The 21,677-nt window shown below is 49.4% G+C and overlaps 1 protein-coding gene across 18 annotated transcripts in view; it reads right to left on the bottom strand.

Annotated features, from left to right (window-relative positions):
* Positions 1-21,677, bottom strand: part of RNF40 (ring finger protein 40) — a 51,886-nt gene that overhangs the window by 9,402 nt on the left and 20,807 nt on the right. For 11 of the 18 annotated variants that reach the window (XM_085593434.1, XM_085593435.1, XM_085593437.1 and 8 more), the window contains exons 12-19: positions 20,241-20,376; positions 17,608-17,729; positions 15,780-16,207; positions 12,230-12,347; positions 9,741-9,890; positions 7,316-7,528; positions 5,240-5,365; positions 2,210-2,350 (exon numbers count right to left, since the gene is read on the bottom strand). In XM_085593434.1, coding sequence (XP_085449560.1) covers positions 2,210-2,350; positions 5,240-5,365; positions 7,316-7,528; positions 9,741-9,890; positions 12,230-12,347; positions 15,780-16,207; positions 17,608-17,729; positions 20,241-20,376 — 1,434 coding nt within the window. Of the gene's footprint in view, positions 1-2,209; positions 2,351-2,873; positions 3,653-5,239; positions 5,366-5,435; positions 5,716-6,499; positions 6,602-7,315; positions 7,529-9,740; positions 9,891-12,229; positions 12,348-15,779; positions 16,208-17,607; positions 17,730-20,240; positions 20,377-21,677 lie in introns of those variants that run through there. The other 7 variants (XM_085593432.1, XM_085593430.1, XM_085593433.1 and 4 more) reach the window with 4 other exon arrangements.

Genomic DNA, 21,677 nt, shown 5'->3' with positions numbered 1-21,677 from the left:
AAAAAAACCCAGATTTCCCCCAAAAAACTCCCCAAATCCCCAAAATTCCTTCAAATATCCGCCAAAAATCCCAAATAAACCCCCAAAAAACCCCAAAATTCCCCCAAAAATCCCAAATAAATCCCCAAAAATCCCCAAAAACCCCCAAAAAACCCCAAAATTCCTCCAAAAATCCCCCAAAGTTCCCAAATAAATCCCCAAAAAATCCCAAAAAACCCCCAAAAAACCCCAAAATTCCCCCAAAAATCCCCCAAAATTCCCAAATAAATCCCCAAAAAAACCCAAATTTCCCCCAAAAAACCCCCCAAAAACCCCAAAATTCCTCCAAATATCCCCCAAAAATCCCAAATAAACCCCCACAAAACCCCAAAATTCCCCCAAAAAACCCCAAAATTCCCCAAAAATCCTCCAAAATTCCCAAATAAATCCAAAAAAACCCATATTTCCCCAAAAAAAACCCCAAAAAACCGCAAAATTCCTCCAAAAAACCCCCCAAAAATCCCAAAAAAACCCCAAAATTCCCCCAAAAATCCCCAAATTTCCCCCAAAAATCCCCCAAAATTCCTAAATAAATCCCCAAAAACCCCCCAAAATTGCCAAATAAATCCCAAATAAATCCCCAAAAAAACCCCAAATCCCCCCCCAAATCCCCAAAAAATCCCCCAAAATTCCCAAATAAATCCCCAAAAAACCTCAAAATTCCCCCAAAATCCCCCCCCAAAAATCCCCAAAAATCCCAAATAAACCCCCAAAAAACCCCCAAATTCCCCCAAAAATCCCCAAAACTCCCCAAAAATCCCCCAAAATTGCCAAATAAATCCCAAAAAAACCCCAAAATCCCCCCCAAATCCCCGCAAAAAATCCCCAAAAATCCCTCAAAATTCCCAAATAAATCCCCAAAAAACCCAAAATTCCCCCAAAATCCTCCCCAAAATCCCCCCCGCAAAAATCCCCCAAATTCCCGCAAAAATCCCCAATAAATCCCAAAAATTCCCCCAAAATTCCCAAATAAACCCCCAAAAAACCCCAAAATTCCCCCCAAATCCCCACAAAAATTCCCCCAAAAATCCCAAATAAATCCCCAAACAACCCCAAAATCCCCCCAAAATTCCCCCAAAAATCCCAAATAAACCCCCAAAAATCCCCCCAAAAATCCCCAAAAATCCCCCCAAAAATCCCAAATAAACCCCCCAAATTCCCCCAAAAATCCCAAATAACCCCCCAAAATTCCCCCAAAAATCCCAAATAAACCCCCAAAAATCCCACAAAATTCCCAAATAAACCCCCAAAATCCCCCCAAAAACCCCAAAAAACCCCAAAATTCCCCCCGAAATCCCAAATAAACCTCCAAAATCCCCAAAATCCCCCCAAAAATCCCAAATAAACCCCAAAAAATCCCCCAAAATTCCCCAATAAACCCCCAAAAATCCCCAAAATCCCCCCAAAAATCCCAAATAAACCCCAAAAAATCCCCCAAAATTCCCCCAAAATTCCCAAATAAACCCCAAAAATCCCCCCAAAAATCCCAAATAAACCCCAAAAACCCCCCCCAAATTCCCAAATAAATCCCCAAAAATCCCCAAAAATCCCCAAAATCCCCCCAAAAATCCCAAATAAACCCCCAAAAATCCCCACAAAAATCCCAAATAAACCCCAAAAAATCCCCCAAAAATCCCAAATAAACCCCCAAAATCCCCAAAATCCCCACAAAAATCCCAAATAAATCCCCAAAATTCCCCCAAAAATCCCAAATAAACCCCCAAAAATCCCCAAAAATCCCCAAAATTCCCCCAAAAATCCCAAATAAACCCCAAAAAATCCCCCAAAATTCCCAAATAAACCCCAAAAATCCCCCCAAAAATCCCAAATAAACCCCCAAAACCCCCCCCAAATTCCCAAATAAACCCCAAAAAATCCCCCCAAAACTCCAAATAAACCTCCAAAAATCCCCCAAAATCCCCCCAAAAATCCCAAATAAATGCCCAAAATTCCCCCAAAAATTCCAAATAAACCCCCAAAAATCCCCAAAAATCCCCCAAAAATCCCAAATAAACCCCAAAAAATCCCCCCCAAATTCCAAATAAACCCCCAAAAAATCCCCAAAAATCCCCCCAAAAATCCCAAATAAACCCCCAAAAAACCCCCCAAGCCCCCCAAAAAACCCCAATTTCCCCAAAACCCCCCGAATTCCCCCCAAAACAAGCCCCACCTGCGCCCTCTTGAGGCTGAGCGCCTCCTTGTCCTTGGCGGCGCGGTTCTCGGCGGCGCAGAGCTGCAGCTCCCGCAGCCGCGCCTGCACGTGCTCCCCCTGCGCCCGCAGGTCCTCGGCCAGCTGCGCCGCCTCCACCGCCTGCGGGCACGGCCCGGTCACCCGCGGCACCTGGGTGCACCTGGGGGCACCTGGGGGCACCTGAGATACACCTGGGCACACCTGGGCACACCTGAGATACACCTGGGCACACCTGGGCACACCTGAGATACACCTGGGGGCACCTGGGATACACCTGGGGGCACCTGGGCACACCTGGGATCCATTGGGACACACCTGGGCACACCTGGGCACACCTGGGCAGAGCTGCAGCTCCCACAGCCGCGCCTGCACGTGCTCCCCCTGCGCCCGCAGGTCCTCGGCCAGCTGCGCCGCCTCCACCGCCTGCGGGCACGGCCCGGTCACCCGCGGCACCTGGGCACACCTGGGGGCACCTGGGGGCACCTGGGGGCACCTGGGATACACCTGGGCACACCTGGGATACACCTGGGCACACCTGAGATCCATTGGGAGACACCTGGGCACACCTGAGATCCATTGCGATACACCTGGACACACCTGGGTACACCTGGGCACACCTGGGTACACCTGGGCACACCTGGGCACACCTGGGATACACCTGGGCACACCTGAGATCCATTGGGACACACCTGGGCACACCTGGGATCCTTTGGGACACACCTGGGCACACCTGAGCACACCTGGGCAGAGCTGCAGCTCCCGCAGCCGCGCCTGCACGTGCTCCCCCTGCGCCCGCAGGTCCTCGGCCAGCTGCGCCGCCTCCACCGCCTGCGGGCACGGCCCGGTCACCCGCGGCACCTGGGCGCACCTGGGGGCACCTGGGGGCACCTGGGATACACCTGGGCACACCTGAGATACACCTGGGCACACCTGAGATCCATTGGGACACACCTGAGATACACCTGGTCACACCTGGGATACACCTGGGGGCACCTGAGATACACCTGGGATCCATTGGGACACACCTGAGATCCATTGGGACACACCTGAGATCCATTGGGACACACCTGGGCACACCTGGGCACACCTGAGATCCATTGGGACACACCTGGGCACACCTGGGCACACCTGGGCACACCTGAGATCCATTGGGACACACCTGAGATCCATTGGGACACACCTGGGCACACCTGAGATCCATTGGGATACACCTGGGCACACCTGGGCACACCTGGGATCCATTGGGACACACCCGAGATCCATTGGGACACACCTGGACACACCTGGGCGCACCTGAGATCCATTGGGACACACCTGGGCACACCTGGACACACCTGGGCAGAGCTGCAGCTCCCGCAGCCGCGCCTGCACGTGCTCCCCCTGCGCCCGCAGGTCCTCGGCCAGCTGCGCCGCCTCCACCGCCTGCGGGCACGGCCCGGTCACCCGCGGCACCTGGGCGCACCTGGGGGCACCTGGGATACACCTGGGGGCACCTGAGATACACCTGGGGGCACCTGGGATACACCTGGGCACACCTGAGATCCATTGGGACACACCTGGGCACACCTGAGATCCATTGGGACATACCTGGACACACCTGGGCACACCTGGGCACACCTGAGATACTCCTGGGCACACCTGGGATACACCTGGGATACACCTGAGATCCATTGGGACACACCTGAGCACACCTGGGATCCATTGGGACACACCTGGGCACACCTGAGATCCATTGGGACACACCTGGGCACACCTGGGCACACCTGGGATACACCTGGGATACACCTGAGATCCATTGGGACACACCTGAGATCCATTGGGACACACCTGGGCACACCTGGGATACACCTGGGATACACCTGAGATCCATTGGGACACACCTGAGCACACCTGGGATCCATTGGGACACACCTGGGGCACATCTGGGGGCACACCTGGGCACACCTGAGATACTCCTGGGCACACCTGGGGGTACCTGACTGACACCTGGGCACATTTTGGGCCCATTTTGCCCCATTTTTGGCTCATTTTGGGCCCATTTTGGGCCCATTTTGGGCTCATTTTTGGGCAGGTTTCGGTCACATTTCGGGCCCATTTTGGGCCAATTTTGGGCTCATTTTGTGCACATTTTGTGCCCATTTTGGGCTCATTTTGGGCCAATTTTGGGCTCATTTTGGGCTCATTTTTGGCAGATTTTGGGCCCATTTTGTGCCCATTTTAGGCTCATTTTGGGCTAATTTTTGTCTCATTTTGGGCAGATTTTGGGCACATTTTGGGCTCATTTTGGGCAGATTTTGGGCCCATTTTGGGCTCATTTTGGTCACATTTTGGTCACATTTCGGGCCCATTTTGGGCAGATTTTGGGCCCATTTTGGTCACATTTCGGGCCCATTTTGGTCACATTTCGGGCTTATTTCGGGCCCATTTTGGTCACATTTCGGGCTCATTTTGGGCCAATTTTGGGCTCATTTTGTGCCCATTTTGGGCCCATTTTGGGCTCATTTTGTGCCCATTTTGGGCTCAATTTTGGGCCCATTTTGTGCCCATTTTGGGCTCATTTTGGGCCCATTTTGGGCCCATTTTGAATTCATTTTGGGCAGATTTTGGGCCCATTTTGGTCACATTTTGGATTCATTTTGAGCTCATTTTGGGCCCATTTTGGGCAGATTTTGGGCCCATTTTGGGCTCATTTTGGTCACATTTCGGGCTCATTTTGGGCCAATTTTGGGCTCATTTTGTGCACATTTTGTGCCCATTTTGGGCTCATTTCGGGCTCATTTTGGGCCCATTTTGGGCAGATTTTGGATTCATTTTGGGCTCATTTTGGGCCCATTTCAGGCCCATTTTGGGCTCATTTTGGTCACATTTTGGGCTCATTTTGGGCAGATTTTGGGCCCATTTTGGTCACATTTCAGGCCCATTTTGGGCAGATTTTGGGCCCATTTTGGTCACATTTCAGGCCCATTTTGGGCTCATTTTGGGCTCATTTTGGGCACATTTTGGCCTCACCTTCCTCTTGTGCAGCTCCAGCGCCTGCGAGCGCAGGCTCAGCTCCTTCTCCACGGCCGCCAGGGCGCTCTGCAGCCCCCGCTCCTTCTCCTCCAGCTTCTGCACCACCTGCAGCTGCGCCTCCACCTGCCCGGGTCATTAATTAATTGTTAATTACCGCTCATTAGCGAAATCGGCCCGCTAATAGCCAAAAAAACGGCGTTTCTAGGCAAAATTAGTGGATTATTAGCCAATTATTAGCAATTATTAGTGTCTGATCGTTCTCCTCCAGCTTCTGCACCACCTGCAGCTGCGCCTCCACCTGCCCGGGTCATTAATTAATTGTTAATTAGCGCTCATTAGCGAAATCGGCCTGGTAATAGCCAAAAAAACGGCGTTTCTAGGCAAAATTAGTGGATTATTAGCCAATTATTAGCAATTATTAGTGTCTGATCGCTCTCCTCCAGCTTCTGCACCACCTGCAGCTGCGCCTCCACCTGCCCGGGTCATTAATTAATTGTTAATTAGCGCTCATTAGTGAAATCGGCCTGTTAATAGCCAAAAAAACGGCGTTTCTAGGCAAAATTAGTGGATTATTAGCCAATTATTAGCAATTATTAGTGTCTGATCGCTCTCCTCCAGCTTCTGTACCACCTGCAGCTGCGCCTCTACTTGAATGAGTGATTAATTAATTGTTAGTTATCGCTCATTAGTGAAATTGGCCCGCTAATAGCCAAAAAAACGGCGTTTCTAGGCAAAATTAGTGGATTATTAGCCAATTATTAGCGATTATTAGTGTCTGATCGCTCTCCTCCAGCTTCTGCACCACCTGCAGCTGTGTCTCCACCTGCCCAGGTCACTAATTAATCGCTAATAAGCGCTAATTAGCCAAATCGGTTCGTTAATGGCCAAAATAACGGCTGTTATAGGCGAAATTAGGAGATTATTAGCCAATTATTAGAGCTAATGAAGTCCGAATTATCCTATTTGGGCTCCTGCACCACCTGCAGCTGCGCCTCCACCTGCCCGGGTCATTAATTAACTGCTAATTAGCGCTAATTAGCAAAATTGGCTCATTAATCGCCAAAATAATGGCGTTTATAGGCAAAATTAAGGGATTATTAGCCAATTATTAGAGCTAATGAAGTCCGAATTATCCTATTTGGGCTCCTGCACCACCTGCAGCTGCGCCTCCACCTGCCCGGGTTATTAATTAATCGCTAATTAGCGCTAATTAGCGAAATTGGCTCATTAATAGCCAAAATAACGGCGGTTATAGGCGAAATTATGGGATTATTAGCCAATTATTAGCCAATTATTAGCGGTAATTAGTGTCTGATCGTCCTCCTCCAGCTTCTGCACCACCTGCAGCTGCGCCTCCACCTGCCCGGGCCGTTAATTAATCGTTAATTAGCAAAATTTGCTCATTAATAGCCAGTCATTAAATGTGTTTAATAACTAATAAGATGCTATTAATGCCTATTAATAATTAATCACTAATTAACGCCTAATTAATGAATTTCCAGGCTCTCACCTGGGCCTTGAGGGCAGCACCTGCTCGGCCATTCACTAATCCCTATTAATAACTAATAAATGGCTAATAAACCCTATTAATAACTAATAAATGGCTAATAAGCCCCATTAATAACTAATAAATGGCCATTAATCCTTATCAATAACTAGTAAATGGCTAATAAACCCTATTAATGGCTAATAGCTTCTATTAATAACTAATAAGTGACTAGTAAACCCTATTAATAACTAATAAACCCTATTAATAACTAATACATGTCTAACAAACCCTACTAATAACTAATAAATGGCTAATAAACCCTATTATTAACAAGTAAACCCTATTAATAACTAATAAATAGCTAAAAACGCTATTAATGACTAATAAATGCCTAATAAACCTTATTAATAATTAATAAGTTGCTAATAAACCCTATTAATACCTAATAAAGAGCTATTAATCCCTATTAATAACCAATAAAAGGCTATTAATCCCTATTAATAGCCAATAAACGGCTATTAATCCCTATTAATAATTAATTAATCAGCAATTAACAGCCAATTGACGACTCTGGGGGCTCTCACCTGGGCCTTGAGGGCCAGCACCTGCTCGGCCAGCTCGTCCTTCTCCTCGCGCAGCAGCTTGTGGATCTGGTTGGCTTTGATGCGCTCCGACATCAGCTTGAAGTTGGCGTCGTCCTTCTCGCGCAGCTGCTGCAGCAGCCGCAGGTTCTGCTCCTGCATGTCCTCGAAGGCCTGGCCCGTCACGTCCATCTCCGACAGCAGCGCCTCCTCCTCCTGCCGCCGGGGGACGCGAGATGGCCGCCGTCAGCGGGGCGGGGCCCGCAAGATGGCTGCCGGCGGTGGGGCCCGCAAGATGGCCGCCATCAGCGGGCGGAGTGGGCAAGATGGCTGCCGTCAGTGGGGCTGGGCAATATGGCTGCCGTGAGTTGGGCAATATGGCGGCCATCAGTGGGGCTAGGCAAGATGGCTGCAGTAAGTGAGCTGGGCAAGATGGCCGCCATCAGTGGGGCTAGGCAATATGGCTGCCATAAGTGGGGCTAGGCAATATGGCTGCCATAAGTGTGTCAGGCAATATGGCTGCCATAAGTGGGGCTAGGCAATATGGCTGCCATAAGTGTGTCGGGCAATATGGCTGCCATAAGTGGGTCAGGCAATATGGCTGCCATAAGTGGGTCAGGCAATATGGCTGCCGTCAGTGGGGCTAGGCAATATGGGTGCCATAAGTGAGTCAGGCAATATGGCTGCCATAAGCGTGTCAGGCAATATGGCTGCCATAAGTGGGTCAGGCAATATGGCTGCCGGCAGTGGGGCTAGGCAATATGGCTGCCATAAGCGAGTCAGGCAATATGGCTGCCATAAGTGGGTCAGGCAATATGGCTGCCGGCAGTGGGGCTAGGCAATATGGCTGCCATAAGTGAGTCAGGCAATATGGCTGCCATAAGTGTGTCAGGCAATATGGCTGCCATAAGTGTGTCAGGCAATATGGCTGCCATAAGTGAGTTGGGCAAGATGGCCGCCATAAGTGGGTCAGGCAATATGGCTGCAGTGAGTGGGGCAGGCAAGATGGCCACCATCAGCAGGCGGGGGGGGCAAGATGGCCGCCATCCGTGGGGCTGGGCAATATGGCTGCCGTAAGCAAGGCAGGCAAGATGGCTGCCGTCAGTGGGTCAGGCAAGATGGCTGCTTATGGGGAAAGGCAAGATGGCTGCCATCAGTGGTTTGGCCAACATGGCTGCCATGAGTGGGTCAACCAACATGGCCGCCTACAGGGGATGGCAAGATGGCCGCCCCCAGCAGGGCCCACAAGATGGCCGCCACCAGCGGGGCAGACAAAATGGCCGCCAGCAGGGAACAGCACAAAACATCCCTCACCCAAAACCCCCCAAAATCCCCATTTTTCACCCCATTTCCACCGGGTTTTTTTCGCCCCGCCCCTCCCGGCCGTGCCCAGGTGTGCCCAGGGGTGCCAGGTGAGTGCCCAGGTGTGCCCAGGTGTGCCCAGGTGTGCCCAAAACCCCCCAAAATCCCCATTTTTCACCCTATTTCCACCAAGTTTTTTTTGCCCATCCCCTCCCAGCCATGCCCATGTGAGTGCCAAAATCAGCCCAAAATCATCCCCGAACTGCCCCAAAATCAGCCAAAACCACCCCAAATCAACCCCAAATCACCCCCAAACAACCCCAAAATCAGCCCAAATCAGCCCAAAAACCAACCCCAAAATCACCCAGAATCAGTCCCAAAATCACTCCCAAACTGCCCCAAAATCACCCCAAAATCAAACCCAAAATCAGCCCAAATTCACCCCAAAATCTCCCCAAATTCACCCCAAAATCAACCCCAAATCACCCCAAAATAATCACCCCAAAATTGCCCAAAATCCATCCCAAATTCACCCCAAAATCACCCCCAAAATCCCCCAAAATCCCCATTTTTCACCCCATTTCCACTGGGTTTTTTTCGCCCCGCCCCTCCCAGATGTGCCCAGCTGTGCCCACGTGAGTGCCAAAATCAGTCCAAAATCACCCCCAAACTGCCCCAAAATCCACCCAAATCAGCCCAAAATGAGCTCAAAAACCAACCCCAAAATCACCCCAAAATCACCCAAAACCCAACCCCAAAATCACCCCAAAATTACCCCAAAACAGCCCCAAAATTGAGTGGCTCAGGCAAGATGGCTGCCATCAGTAGATTGGCCAACATGGCTGCCATAAGTGGGTCAACCAACATGGCCGCCTACAGGGGATGGCAAGATGGCCGCCCCCAGCGGGGCCCACAAGATGGCCGCCACCAGCGGGGCAGACAAAATGGCCGCCAGCAGGGAACAGCACAAAACATCCCTCACCCAAAACCCCCCAAAATCCCCATTTTTCACCCCATTTCCACCGGGTTTTTTTCGCCCCGCCCCTCCCGGCCGTGCCCAGGTGTGCCCAGGTGTGCCCAGGTGTGCCCAGGTGTGCCCAGGTGTGCCAGGTGTGCCCCCCCTCACCTGCTTGGTGGCCGCCAGGCGCCGCTGCAGGTGCTCGATCTGCTCCTCGCTGAGCCGCAGCCGCCGCAGCGCCTCCTCGTCGGCCAGCTTCTTGTTCTCGCGGCGCTCGCGCTCCTCCAGCTCCCGCCAGCGCCCCCGCAGCTCCTCCAGCTCGTTAATTAATCGGTAATTAGGTTAATTAGTCACTAATGAATCCTTAATGAGCCGTTTGTCAATCAGAAATTAACTACGGTAATGAACGGCGGCTTCTCGTTCTCGCGGCGCTCGCGCTCCTCCAGCTCCCGCCAGCGCCCCCGCAGCTCCTCCAGCTCGTTAATTAATCGGTAATTAGGTTAATTAGTCACTAATGAATCCTTAATGAGCCGTTTGTCAATCAGAAATTAACTACGGTAATGAACGGCGGCTTCTTGTTCTCGCGGCGCTCGCGCTCCTCCAGCTCCCGCCAGCGCCCCCGCAGCTCCTCCAGCTCGTTAATTAATAGGTAATTAAGTTAATTAGTCATTAACGAACCAATCAGCAATAAGGGATTAACCACAGTTCGTTAATGAACCCATGGTAACCAATGGCGGCTTCTTGTTCTCGCGGCGCTCGCGCTCCTCCAGCTCCCGCCAGCGCCCCCGCAGCTCCTCCAGCTCGTTAATTAATCGGTAATTAGGTTAATTAGTCACTAATGAATCCTTAATGAGCCGTTTGTCAATCAGAAATTAACTACGGTAATGAACGGTGGCTTCTTGTTCTCGCGGCGCTCGCGCTCCTCCAGCTCCCGCCAGCGCCCCCGCAGCTCCTCCAGCTCGTTAATTAATCGGTAATTATGTTAATTAGTCATTAACAAACCAATCAGCAATAAGGGATTAACCACAGTTCGTTAATGAACACACATTAATGAACGGCAGCTTCTTGTTCTCGCGGCGCTCGCGCTCCTCCAGCTCCCGCCAGCGCCCCCGCAGCTCCTCCAGCTCGTTAATTAATCGGTAATTAGGTTAATTAGTCATTAACGAACCAATCAGCAATAAGGGATTAACCACAGCTCGTTAATGAACCCATGGTAATGAACAACGGCTTCTTGTTCTCGCGGCGCTCGCGCTCCTCCAGCTCCCGCCAGCGCCCCCGCAGCTCCTCCAGCTCGTTAATTAATCGGTAATTAGGTTAATTAGTCATTAACGAACCAATCATCAAACACCAGCTGTAAATGGTTCATTAATGAACACACGGTAATGAACGGCAGCTTCTTGTTCTCGCGGCGCTCGCGCTCCTCCAGCTCCCGCCAGCGCCCCCGCAGCTCCTCCAGCTCATTAATTAATAGGTAATTAAGTTAATTAGTCATTAACGAACCAATCAGCAATAAGGGATTAACCACAGTTTGTTAATGAACCCATGGTAACCAACGGAAGCTTCTTGTTCTCGTGGCGCTCACGTTCCTTCAGCTCATTAATTACCATTAATTAGTCATTGATTAGTCGTTAATTAATTGGTAATTAGTGCTAATTAACCCTTAGTGAGCCGCTCATTAATTCATGATTACACAGGGTTCATTAATGAACAGACGGTAATGAACGGCGGCTTCTTGTTCTGGTGGCGCCCACGCTTCTCCGGTTTGTTAATTATTGTTAATTAGTCATTAATTAATAGTTAATTAATCGGTAGTTAGTGTTAATTAACGGTTAATTAGTGTTAATTAACCGTTAATGTCATCAAACACCAATTACAAATGGTTCATTAATGAACGCACGGTAACCAATGGTGGCTTCTTGTTCTCACGGCGCTTGCGCTCCTCCGCTTCGTTAATTATTGTTAATTAGTCATTAATTAATTGCAAATTAATTGTTTATTACTGACTAATTAATCTGTGTTTAACTAATTAGCCCACAGAAATTAACCGGAATAATTAAGGAACCAGAGCAGGAGCTGCTTGTGCTCCTCCAGCTGATTAATTAATCATTAATTAGCCCTTAAATAGTCACAAATTAATGATTAATTAACCGCTATTTAACTAATTAATGAGAATCATTATAATAATAACTGATAAAAATTAATTAATGAATAATTAATTATATTTAATTAATTCACATCGAGAAATTAACAGGAAAAACCTCTAATGACTCATTAACATCTTGTTAATGCCTCATTAGCATTAACAAGGAAGCAAAACACTTCCACAGCGTTAATTAAAACCTAATTAGCATTGATTAGCATCTAATTCCCTTATTTCATCCCATTTTTTTTCTGTTATCAACTCCTAATTACCCATTAACAGCTCATTAGCATCTCATTAGGATGCGCCACTGCACAAACCTGACCCATGGCATTAATGAGTGCCTAATTAGCATAAATTAGCATCTCATTACCCACATTTCATCCCTTTCCCTTCCTTCTCCAACCCCAAATCAACGACTTAACAGCTCATTAACATCTCATTAGGACGCGCCGCTGCACCGGCCTCACCCGTGGCGTTACCGACCGCCTAATTAGCATTAATTAGCGTTAATTACCTCGGCCTTGCTCTTCCTCTCGGCGGCCATGAGCGTCACCTTGTCCCGCTGCTCCTTGGGCGCCGATTTGTACATGTCCAGCAGCAGCTTCATCTCCTTCTGGTTCTCCTGCGCCTTCCTGGGGGCATTTGCATCTCATTAGCATCTCATTTGCATATTCGCAACCCGCCAGGCCCGTCCCTTTGGCTCCACCCCTTTTGTTCCCCCAAAAATCTCCAAAAATCAATATGGAAATGACCTGAAAATCGACCCCGAATTTGATTTTCTGTGACTGCCTTGTAAATCTGCATCTCATTAGCATCTCATTTGCATATTCGCAACCCGCCAGGCCCGTCCCTTTGGCTCCACCCCTTTTGTTCCCCCAAAAATCTCCAAAAATCAATATGGAAATGACCCGAAAATCGACCCCGAATTTGATTTTCTGTGACTGCCTTGTAAATCTGCATCTCATTAGCATCTCATTAGCATATTCGCAACCTGCCAGGCCCGTCCCTTTGGCCCCACCCCTTTTATTCCCCCAAAACCCGCCAAAAATCAATATGGAAATGACCCGAAAATCGACCCCGAATTTGATTTTCTGTGACTGCCTTGCTAAATCTGCATCTCATTAGCATCTCATTAGCATATTCGCAACCTGCCAGGCCCGTCCCTTTGGCTCCACCCCTTTTGTTCCCCCAAAACCCGCCAAAAATCAATATGGAAATGACCCGGAAATCGACCCCGAATTTGATTTCCTGCACCTTCCTTGCTGTATCTGCATCTCATTTCCATCTCATTTGCATATTCAGTGTCACGCCCATTTAATTGGCTCCACCCCTTTAATTTGACCCCAAATCCCCCAAAAACTGTCCCTGAAATGACCCAAAAATCGACCCCAAATTTGATTTCCTGCGATTTCCTCGCCGAATCCACATCTCATTTCAATCTCATTTGCATATTCATACTGATCATGCCCATTTATTCGGCTCCACCCCTTTAATTTGACCCCAAAACCCCCAAAAATTGGCCCGGAAATGACCCAAAAATTGACACCGAATTTGATTTCCTGTGCATTTCTCGTTCAATCTGCATCTCATTAACATCTCATTTGCATATTTGTAATGATCACATCAATTTAATTGTCTCCAACTCTTTAATTTGACCCCAAAACCCCCCAAAAATTGGATGAAAAAGACCCAAAAATCGACCCCAAATTTCATCTCCTGCTTCTCACGCGCCTTTCTGAGAGTCATTTCCATCTGATTTGCATCTCATTTGCATAAATAACCCTCAATCCCCCTCCAAGCCGTTGTTAATTACCCCCAAATCCCCCGAAAATGTCCCCAAATCCCCCAAAATCTCCCCAGATCCTCTCAGCTCCGCCCCAGAACCCTTCCCATGTAACTCATTTGCATCTCATTTGCATAAATACCCTTTTAACACCCTCCAAGCCATCGTTAATCACCCCCAAATCCCCCTAAAATGTTCCAAAATCCCCCAAAATCTCCCTAAAATGCCCCAAAAATCCCCCTAAAACCTCCCAGGAACCCCCCCCCAACCCTTCAATGCCCCTCATTTGCATCTCATTTGCATAAACACCCCTTAAAACCCCCTAAAATCCCCTTGAACCTCCCCAAATTCCCCCTAACCCCCTCCCAACCCCCTCCCAACCCCCCCCAATCACCTCAGCGCCCCCCCGGGACCCCTCCCACTCCCCTGATTTGCATCTCATTTGCATAAACACCTGTTGAATGCTTTCTAAGTCATTGCTAATTACCTTCAAATCCGCCTAAAATGTCCCCCAAATCCCAAAAATTTCCCTAAAATCCCCCTAAAACCTCCAAGGTTTCCTCCCTACACCATCCCACACCCCTAATTAGCATCTCATTTGCATAAATACCCCTTAAACCCCCCGAAAAACCCCTTGAACCTCCCAAAATTCCCCCTAACCCCCCCCCCAACCCCCTCCCAACCCCCCCAAATTGCCTCACCGCCCCTCCTGGGACCCCTCCCACTCCCCTCATTTGCATCTCATTTGCATAAAGACCCCTTTAACGCCCTCCAAGCCATCGTTAATCACCCCAAAATCCCCCTAAAATGTCCCAAACCCCCCGCAAATCCCCTCCCAACCCCCCGAATCGCCTCAGCGCCACCCTGGGACCCCTCCCACTCCCCTCATTTACATCTAATTTGCATAAATACCCCTTAAACCCCCAGCAAACCCCCCAAACCACCCCTAACCCTCCCCCAAACCCCCTCCCAACCCCCCCAAATCGCCTCAACGCCCTCCCAGGACCCCTCCCACTCCCCTCATTTGCATCTCATTTGCATAAATACCCCTTAAACCCCCAAAAAAACCCTTGAACCCCCTAAAATTCCCCCTAACCTCCCCCAAACCCCCTCCCAACTCCCCCAAATCGCCTCACCGCCCCTCCTGGGACCCCTCCCACTCCCCTCATTTGCATCTCATTTGCATAAATACCCCTTAAACCCCCACCAAACCCTCCAAACCACCCCTAAACCTCCCCCAAACCCCCTCCCAACCCCCCCCAAATCGCCTCACCGCCCCTCCCGGGACCCCTCCCACTCCCCTCATTTGCATCTAATTTGCATAAAGACCCCTTTAACGCCCTCCAAGCCATCGTTAATCACCCCAAAATCCCCCTAAAATGTCCCAAAACTCCCCCAAACCCCCTCCCAACCCCCCCAGATCGCCTCAGCGCCACCCCGCGACCCCTCCCACTCCCCTCATTTGCATCTCATTTGCATAAATACACTTTAAAACCCCCCAAAAAACCCCTTGAACCTCCCAAAATTCCCCCTAACCCTCCCCCAAATCCCATCCCAACCCCCCAAATCGCCTCAGCACCCTTCTGCGACCCCTCCCACTCCCCTCATTTGCATCTCATTTGCATAAATGCCCCTTAAACCCCCACCAAACCCCCCCCAAACCCCCCAAATCGCCTGAGCTCCCTCCCGGGACCCCTCCCACTCCCCTCATTTACATCTCATTTGCATAAATACCCTTTAAACCCCCCGAAAAACCCCTTGAACCTCCCAAAATTCCCCCTAACCCCCCCGAAACCCCCACAAATCACCTCAGTGCATCCCTGAGACCCCTCCCATGCCCCTCATTTGCATCTCATTTGCATAAATACACCATAAACCCCCAGAACCTCCCAAAATTCCCCCTAACCCTCCCCCAAATCCCCTTCCAAACCCCCCAAAACGCCTCAGTGTCCCCCCCAGAACCCCTCCCACTCCCCTCATTTGCATCTCATTTGCATAAATACCCCTTAAACCCCCACCAAACCCCCCAAACCACCCCTAAACCTCCCCCAAACCCCCTCCCAACCCCCCCAAATCGCCTCACCGCCACCCCAGGACCCCTCCCACGCCCCTCATTTACATCTAATTTGCATAAATACCCTTTAAAACCCCCACCAAACCCCCCAAACCACCCCTAACCCTCCCCGAAACCCCCTCCCAACCCCCCCCAAATCGCCTCACCGCCCCTCCCGCGACCCCCCCACGCCCCTCATTAGCATCTCATTAGCATATCCCCACTCACTTCAGCTCCGCCCTCAGCTGCTTGAGCACCTCCGAGTCCTTCTTCTTGCCGTCCTCGGCCCCGCCCTTGGGCCGCTCCCGCCCCGCCCCCCGCTCGGGGCGGGGCCGGGGAGGGGGCGGGGCCTGGGGGCGGGGAGGGGGCGGGGCTTGCGAGGGGGCGGGGCTTGGGAGGGGGGCGGGGCCTGGGGGCTCCTCCTCCTCCTCCTTATTGGGCGGCGGCGGCGGAGGGGGCGGGTCCTGGGAGGGGGCGGGGCCTGAGGAGGCCACGCCCTCTTTGTCGTCGGAAGGGGGCGGGGCTTGGGGAGGGGGCGGGGCTTCGTCAGGGGGAGGGGCGGAGCTTGAGGAGGGGGCGGGGCTTGGGGAGGGGGGAGGGGGCGGGGGAGGGGCGGGGGTGGGCGGGGGAGGGGCTCCGCTGGCCTGGAGGCGGAGCTGGAGGGGAAAGGGGGCGGAGTCAGTGGCCACGCCCCCTTTTAGCCGCGCTCATTTGAATATTTTAATGAGACCACGCCCCCTTGTTTTAAAGGGGGCGGTCTCCCTTGTGGCCACGCCCACCTGATCTTAAAGGGGCCGCAGGTCAATTTGAAGGTGGACACGCCCCTTGGAGTGACCACGCCCACTTTTAAAGGGGACACACCCACTCTTAAAGGAGCCACGTTTATTCTTAAAGGGGCCACGCCCACTTTTAAAGGGGCCACGCCCACTCTTACAGAAGCCCTGATTATTCTTAAAGGGGCCACGCCCACTTTTAAAGGGGCCACGCCCACTCTTAGAGGCAAATCCATTCTAAAGTGGCCACACCCACTTTTAAAGAGACCACGCCCACTTTTAAATGGGCCACACCCACTCTTAAAGGGACAGCACCCACTCTTAAAGAGACCACACCCACTTAAAGTGACCACACCCACTTTTAAAGGGGCCACGCCCACTTTTAAAGTGGCCACGCCCACTCTTAAAGGGGCCACGCCCACTTTTAAAGTGACCACGCCCACTCTTAAAGGAGCCACGTCCATTCTTAAAGTGGCCACACCCACTTTTAAAGTGACCACGCCCACTCTTAAAGAGACCACACCGACTTTTTAAGGGGCCACACCCACTCTTAAAGGGACAAAACCCACTCTTAAAGAGACCACGCCCACTCTTAAAGGGACAGTGCCCACTCTTAAAGGGTCTGCGCACTCTTAAAGTAGCCACGCCCACTCTTAAAGTAGCCACGCCCACTCTTAAAGGGACCATGCCCACTCTTGAAGGGACCACGCCCACTTCTTAGAGACCACGCCCACTCTTAAATGGATCACACCCACTTAAAGTGACCACGCCCACTCTTAAAGGGGCCACATCCACTCTTAAAGGAGCCACGCCCACTACAAAAGGGACCACGCCCACTCTTAAAGGGACCACGCCCACTCTTAAAGGGACCACACCCACTTAAAGGGAACACACCCACTCTTAAAGGGACACACCCACTTAAAGTGACCACACCCACTCTTAAAGGGACCACACCCATTCTTAAAGTGACCACACCTACTCTTAAAGGGGCCATGTCCACTCTTAAAGGGACCATGCCCACTCTTAAAGTGGCCACGCCCAGTCTAAAAGGGACCACACCCACTCTTAAAGGGACCACAAACTTTTAAAATTACCACGGCCACTCTTAAAGGGACAGTGCGCATTTTTAAGCGGCCACACCCACTCTTAAAGTGGCCACGCCCACTCTTAAAGGGACCACGCCCAGTTAAAGGGGCCAGACCCACTTAAAGCGACCACTCCCATTTAAGCCACGCCCCCCCTGGTTTTTTGGCCACGCCCCCCGGGGGCCAGGCCCCGCCCACCTTGTTGATCTCGGCCTGCACCTCGCGCAGCTTGCGCTTGTAGCGCTGCACGTCGCCCTTCAGCTGGTGGTTGTGGTTCTGCAGGGAGCTGATCAGGTGCCGCATCTCGCGGTTAATGGGGCCTGCAGGTGGGACCCGACAGGTGAGGGACAGGTGGGGCAAAGAAACCCCGAAAAAATGGCAAAAACTCCCGAGATTTTAGCCCAAAAATGGAATAAATTGGGGTCATTTCACTGCAAAGCTCCTGGAGGGTTCACCTGGGACAGGTGAGACACAGGTGAGGAAAAAAAACCCCGAGAAAACGGCAAAAAAACCCAAAATTTTATCCCAAAAATTGAATAAATTGGGTTCATTTCATTCCAAACCTCCTGGAGGATTCAGCTGGGACAGGTGAGACAGGGGAGGGATAGGTGAGAGACAGGTGAGACAGGTGAGGCAAGGAAATCCCGAAAAAACGGAAAAAAAACCCAGAATTTTATCCCAAAAATGGAATAAATTGGGGTCATTTCACTGCAAAGCTCCTGGAGCGTTCACCTGGGACAGGTGAGACACAGGTGAGAGGTGACACAGGTGAGGGACAGGTGAGATAAAGGTGAGACAGGAGGGACAAATGAGGGACGGGTGGGGCAAAGAAACCCCGAAAAAACGGCAAAAAACCCCGAGATTTTAGCCCAAAAATTGAATAAATCGGGGTCATTTCACTGCAAAGCTCCTGAAGGATTCACCTGGGACAGGTGAGGCAGGGGAGGGACAGGTGAGGGACAGGTGAGACAGGTGAGGCAAAGAAATCCCGAAAAAACGGAAAAAAACCCCAGAATTTTATCCCAAAAATGGAATAAATTGGGGTCATTTCACTGCAAAGCTCCTGAAGGATTCTCCTGGGACAGGTGAGGCACGGGAGGGACAGGTGAGGGACAGGTGAGGGACGAGTGGGGCAAAGAAACCCCGAAAAAACGGCAAAAAACCCCGAAATTTTAGCCCAAAAATGGAATAAATTGGGGTAATTTCACTGCAAAGCTCCTGAAGGATTCACCTGGGACAGGTGAGACAGGGGAGGGACAGGTGAGGCAAGGAAATCCTGAAAAAACGGAAAACAACCCCAGAATTTTATCCCAAAAATGGAATAAATTGGGGTCATTTCACTGCAAACCTTGTGACGGGTGAGACAGGTGAGGAAAAAAAAACCCAAAAAACAGCAAAAAACCCCAAAATTTTATCCCAAAAATTGAATAAATTTGGGATAATTCATTCCAAACCTCCTGAAGGATTCACCTGGGACAGGTGAGACAGGGGAGGGACAGGTGAGGAAAAAAAACCCCCAAAAAATGGCAAAAAAACCCCAAAATTTTATCTCAAAAAATTGAATAAATTGGGGATAATTCAGTCTAAACCTCCTGAAGGATTCAGCTGGGACAGGTGGGACAGGTGAGGGACAGGTGAGGAAAAAAACCCCAAAAAACAGCAAAAAACCCCAAAATTTTATCCCAAAAATGGAATAAATTGGGGTCATTTCACTGCAAAGCTCCTGAAGGATTCACCTGGGACAGGTGAGACAGGGGAGGGACAGGTGAGGCAAGGAAATCCTGAAAAAACCGAAAAAAACCCCGAAATTTTATCCCAAAAATTGAATAAATTTGGGGTAATTCAGTCCAAATCTCCTGGAGGATTCACCTGGGACAGGTGAGACAGGGGAGGGACAGGTGAGGAAAAAACCCCAAAAAACTGGCAAAAAACCCCAAATTTTTATCTCAAAAAATTGAATAAATTGGGGATAATTCAGTCCAAACCTCCTGAAGGATTCAGCTGGGACAGGTGAGACAGGTGAGACACAGGTGAGGAAAAAACCCCAAAAAACAGCAAAAAACCCCAAAATTTTATCCCAAAAATGGAATAAATTGGGGTCATTTTACTGCAAATCTCCTGGAGGATTCACCTGGGACAGGTGAGACAGGGGAGGGACAGGTGAGGAAAAAAACCCCAAAAACAGCAAAAAACCCCAAAATTTTATCCCAAAAATTGAATAAATTTGGGATAATTCAGTCCAAACCTCCTGGAAGATTCACCTGGGACAGGTGAGACAGGGGAGGGACAGGTGAGGAAAAAAACCCCAAAAAACAGCAAAAAACCCCAAAATTTTATCCCAAAAATTGAATAAATTTGGGATAATTCAGTCCAAACCTCCTGGAAGATTCACCTGGGACAGGTGAGACAGGTGAGACACAGGTGAGGAAAAAAACCCCAAAAAACTGGCAAAAAACCCCAAAATTTTATCCCAAAAATGGAATAAATTGGGGTCATTTCATTCCAAACCTCCTGAAGGATTCACCTGGGACAGGTGAGACAGGGGAGATGGCGCCTCCCACATGCCCCTGCTGTGCCCAGGTGTGCCCAGGTGTGCCCAGGTGAGTGCCCAGGTGAGTGCCCAGGTGTGCCCAGGTGTGCCCAGGTGTGACCAGGTGAGTGCCCAGGTGTGCCCAGAACCACCCGGGTGTCCCTGACCCCATTTTTAGCGCCCCAAAACCCCATTTTTGCTCCTTTTAACCCCATTTTTTCTCCTTTTAACCCCATTTTTTTGGTGTTTTGCCCGCCCCAGGTGCCCCCAGGTGTGCCCAGGTGTGCCCAGGTGTGCTCACCCGCCTGCTCGTTGGCCGCCAGGTTCTGCTCGAACTCGATGCGCAGCATCTCGTACTCCTTGCGCACCTGGGCCAGCGTGTCCTCCAGCTGGATCACCTCGGTGCGCAGCCGCTTCTGCACCCCCAGCTCGTCGCTCTGGAAAATTTGGGAATTTTGGGAATTTTTGGAATTTTTTTGCAATTTTTTTTATGCTTTTTTGGGGTGTTTTGGTGATTTTTTTGCCAATTTTTCTCGATTTTTTTTCTCCATTAATTCAAATTTTTTCCCCTCATTTAGAAGAAAAATCACCTAATATTTTCTGGAATTCTTAAAGGAATTTTAAGGAAATTTAAAAGGAATTTTCTGGAAAGATTTTAGGAAATTTTTGAGGGTTTTTTTTTGTTGTTGTTGTTGTTTTTTGGGTTTTTGTTGGTTCGACCATTGCTTCCACCTGTCCCAAGGATCCCCTTGGTGCGCAGCCGCTTCTGCACCCCCAGCTCGTCGCTCTGCAAAATTTGGGAATTTCGGGAATTTTTTTGCATTTTTTTTGGGGTGTTTTGGTGATTTTTTGCCAATTTTTCCCTTTTTTTTCCGATTTTTTTTGCTTTTTTTTCTCCATTAATTCGAATATTTTTCCTCACATTTAGAAGAAAAATCCCCTAAAATTTTCCAGGATTTTTAAAGGAATTTTTGGGATGTTTTAGGGAAGTTTTTTTTGATTTTTAAAGGATTTCCCCAGGGATTTTTTGGGACTTTGATCCAGGCTGGATCCCCTCTGTGCCAACCGCTTCTGCACCCCCAGCTCGTCACTCTGGAAAAATTGGGAATTTTGGGAATATTTGGGAATTTTTTGGGATTTTTTTCCAATTTTTTAGCGATTTTTGGTCGTTTTTCGGCGATTTTTTGCCAATTTTTTGTGGGTTTTTTTGCTTTTTTTCTCCATTAATTAAGATTTTTTTTTTGCCTCACATTTAAGAGAAAAATCCCCTAAAAATTTCAGGGATTTTTAAAGGAATTTTTTTTGATTTTTAAAGGAAATTTTAAAGATTTTTTGGGGATATTTTGGTGAATTTTTAAAGGAATTTTTGGGGCCATTTTGGGGCTTTTTGGGACCAGTGGTTCAACCTGCCCCAAGGATCCCCTCGGGGTGCAGCCGCTTCTGCACCCCCAGCTCGTCACTCTGGAAAATTTGGGAATTTTGGGAATTTTTTAGGATTTTTTTCTGTGCACTTTTGGGTTTTTTTAGATTTTTTTGCCATTTCCCCCATTTTTTTTGATTTTTTTCTCTGTTTTTTTTCTCCATCAACTCACATTTTTTTCCTCTCATTTAGAAGAAAAATTCCCTAAAAATTTCTGGGATTTGTTTTAAGGAATTTTTTGAGAAATTTTCAAAGGATTTTTTAGAAAGTTTTTAGATTAATTTTTGAGAATTTTTTTTTCTGTTTTTTTTTTTTTTT

This window comes from Lonchura striata, chromosome 16, assembly GCF_050655825.1.
Source record: "Lonchura striata isolate lonStrDom1 chromosome 16, ASM5065582v1, whole genome shotgun sequence".
Taxonomy (NCBI): domain Eukaryota; kingdom Metazoa; phylum Chordata; class Aves; order Passeriformes; family Estrildidae; genus Lonchura; species Lonchura striata.
The sequence above is the reverse complement of the archived record's forward strand: the minus strand, read 5'-3'. Positions and strand labels throughout refer to the sequence as shown.